We start from the raw sequence: 3606 nt of genomic DNA on the forward strand, positions 1-3606 counted from the left end.
TTCGCATTAGCACAATCAAATGTTCTGGGATTCCCATTCTTCTCAGAGTCAGCCACAGTTTGTTATGATCCACACAGTCAAATGCCTTTGCATAATCAATCAAACACAGATAGACATTCTTCTGGTATTCCTTGCTTTCAGCCAAGATCCATCTAACATCAGCAACATTATCCCTAGTACCACGACCCCTTCTAAACCCAGCCTGGACTTCCGGCAATTCTCTGCTGAGGTGCTATTCTAGTTGTTTTTGGACAACTTCTTAATTTTTTCAACATTGATCCTAATATTTTGTGGAACTTGGAGAATAGGTTAGTGTGGTGGTGGTGGTTTGCTTCTCTCCATCATTTTATTTCCTCTAATGTCTGTTCAGTGACTTTTTCAGCTGGATGAATGTTGTCACCATGTAATTTTGTATTAATAAAACAATGTTACATGATATAAAAACTTTCCTGTTAAAATAGCAGTGCACTGGTATCATAGTAGCAGCACATTGGTCACAAAAGTTCAGAAGTTCAGGTGAGTGAGTGTGCACCAGGAATAGACCTTAAAGAGTGTTGAATATTTCTGTCAATGACCTAATATGGGTTAGACTAACTTTACTCAGTTTTTCAGCTTTGAAATTACGCCTTTCCTGGCACAGTTTCCACTTAAAGAGATTTATATCCTTTTAAATGTTAATTATAAAATCCAACAACATTTTATTTTGCAATGAAACAAAAAATTGCTGTTACTCAACATCTATGTTGGGACATAGCTTCCAGGTCTGCAGGGTGCATCGGAAGACATTTCATAGACAACGTATGACTGGATACCTAATGTCCTTGCTTTATGGAGGAGGAGTACGTATTAGATCCGTAGGGGGTGACAGTGCTGTCTGTGTAGTTGTTATGGATACCATATGTTAGAAATTATATTCTAGTTTATAATGCTTTTCATTGGATTTTCATAGCATAATGTGAATCTTGTTTTTAGCAGAGGATAAAGTGATTTTGTGTATCTTTTTTATCAAGCTGACTTTTAAAACCTTGCATTACCTCTTATTTGTGCTTTTATAGTTCTCTTGCCTATCTTGCAATGAGCAGTCTTCATTTTCCTGCTGAGAATAATTTTTTTTCTTCTTAATTCTGCTTAAAATGAAAACCTGTTTTCTTTGCAAGTCCTTCAGCATTTGGCATGCTCAGAAAGAAAAGGTGATACTGTGTTATGTTCTCCATTTATTTGCATCTCAGTTTCTTTGGTTTATTTTGTTTAGGGTTTAACATTTACTGCTGCAACTCACATCGTCTTTGCTGAGTTGTACTGGGACCCTGGACATATCAAGCAAGCAGAAGACCGTGCTCATCGAATTGGACAGTGCAGTTCAGTGAACATTCACTATCTCATAGCAAATGGGACTCTAGACACTTTCATGTGGGGGATGCTGAATCGTAAGGTAAACCAGGAACTTAAATTACCAATATTGCATGCTTACATGAGTTAAAAGGCTGAGTTTAGAGGTTTCAAACAAAGGCTACTTGACTGTTCAAAGGTGATAGTAGTTGGAGACCAAGTTCAGAAAAGATTTCATTGGATTTTTTTTCTGCCTGCTAACCTCTGGTGGCCTAGTGGTAAGAAGCTGCGCTGCAATCCTGAAGACACAAAATTTGTGTCTCCAGCTTCTCCATGGTACACAGTAACAACCCCCTCAGTAATAAGAATAATAAGATTATGGATTTAAATATATTCTTACTGTCTTCCAATCTTTTCAACCTAGAAGTATAAGATCAGCTATTAAGGCACTATAGTGCTTTCAATTCCCATGTCCTTTCTGTGACTTAAGAATGAACCCTATATTGATGTCATTTTTTTAAAAAAGCATAAGTGGTTGAATGAAAACCAATTTGTGCCGTAGCCTTTCACTCAGATCACAATTTAATGGAAAAAAATATCCTTCCTCAGGATTCTTGAGTTTCCAACTAATTTTGCACAGAGAACAGTCTGTACTTGGATGCTAGAAAAGGTGGGAAGAATATCCCTTTCTCTGTTCTCCGGTTTCTTCTGTCCAACTTTGAGAGGACTTGAGTGAGAATTAGAAGATATTTTTCAAGTACTGAAGGTAGATAATCAAAATGGCTAACCATATGTGGGTTAAATTTAAAAATACATAAACAATAGAATAAAAATTTAGTATAACCTCTCTGGTGAATCCTCCTTCTCATTAAGCGCTGACTTGGTATTTTGCTTGCATTTTTTTTTTATTAAGATGATTTGAGTTAGTGTTTAGAAATTGGCACTTCCTCCAACCATGTATACGTATGTTGTTTCACAGCATTGATTTCAGTCCCCACGTTGGATCCTCACTCTCACCAGTATCTCCCTGTGGTTCTTATTTCCATTCATCCTTCCATTCTTTCCTTCTGAATCTTTTTCTTGGAAAAATACTGTTCTGTGATCCTCTGTGTTTGAGCATTCTAAGCGCTCAGTATTTCCCTGACATTCACCTTATAAATCCATCTGTTGCTCACCTGAAAGTTAGGCCACAAGGGTGAGTTCATTCTGCTGAAGAGCACGAAGGGCCGTAATCTCAGGGACTTCGTCAATCTCTAACAAGCCAGGAAGATTGGCCATTACTGTAATTTTGAATTTTGTTCTATATATTTCTACAATTCTCTCTAGGATCTTCTGTTTTAATCTCTTTCACAGTAAGCCAGGCACCACCTAGTTCTTCTGGTCTCAAGGTCAGGGAGCTATTGTTTCCACGTGTCTTTGATTTTCTTCAGTCTTTGTTCGAGACAGGAAGAGACCAGTGGTGTGCCTTAGCTGGCTACTTGCAAGCTTTTATATACCTAGTCATTAATTACCAGTAAGAGAGTAGAACACTGTCTTTAGAGGCTATGTAATTGCCACTTGACCTCAGTGTTCCCCAAGTCTATGAGGCCTCATGGCCAGTGACCCACTCCCTCAGGGTATTTGGTAATGGGTAAGGAGTTTATGTAATATTGACTCTTACTGACTCTTCTCTCTTCATGGATATATTCACAACACATGCAGAAGTATCTGCCAGATGATATACACAGTCAAGGTATTTCTGCCCCTGGCTGTTCCTCTTCTCTGTTTGCTTGTGCATCCACATATTGATTAATGTTGATTATATGTAATAGCCCATTGTTGTCTCTAACTCTTTATCTTCTTTTTCTTTAACGATATTATCACCCCTTGTTCTACATAGTCTTTCCTTTCTCGCAACTGAATCTCTATTGTTATGGGTTGTAATTTTGAATTATTATACTCCTGAAGTCAAGAATATATTGATAAAACAACTATGGGATATCATCTCACCCCAGTCAGAACAGCAAAATTTAACAGAACAGCAAGCAACAAATGCTAGCGAGGTTGTGGAGAAACTGGAATCCTTATTCACTGTTGGTGGGAGTGTGAAATGGTGCAAATACTGTGGAAGGTGGTGTGGCGCTTTCTCAAAAAGTTGCAAATAGAGATACCATTTGACCCAGCAATTCCACTACTGAGAATATATCCTAAAGAGACCATAACTGACACCCAAGCAGATATATGCACACCCATGTTTATTGCAGCTTTGTTCACAATAGCAAGGAGTTGGAAACAACC

The 3606-nt window shown here is 38.0% G+C and overlaps 1 protein-coding gene across 1 annotated transcript in view; it reads left to right on the forward strand.

Moving 5' to 3' along the window:
* Positions 1–3606, forward strand: part of ZRANB3 (zinc finger, RAN-binding domain containing 3) — a 185364-nt gene that overhangs the window by 94306 nt on the left and 87452 nt on the right. The window contains exon 8 of the mRNA XM_006880806.1: positions 1253–1432. Within this exon, the coding sequence (XP_006880868.1) occupies positions 1253–1432 (180 nt within the window). The remainder of the gene's footprint in view (positions 1–1252; positions 1433–3606) is intronic.

Source organism: Elephantulus edwardii, unplaced genomic scaffold, assembly GCF_000299155.1.
Source record: "Elephantulus edwardii isolate Elephantulus edwardi_28Jun2011 unplaced genomic scaffold, EleEdw1.0 scaffold00010, whole genome shotgun sequence".
NCBI lineage: Eukaryota > Metazoa > Chordata > Mammalia > Macroscelidea > Macroscelididae > Elephantulus > Elephantulus edwardii.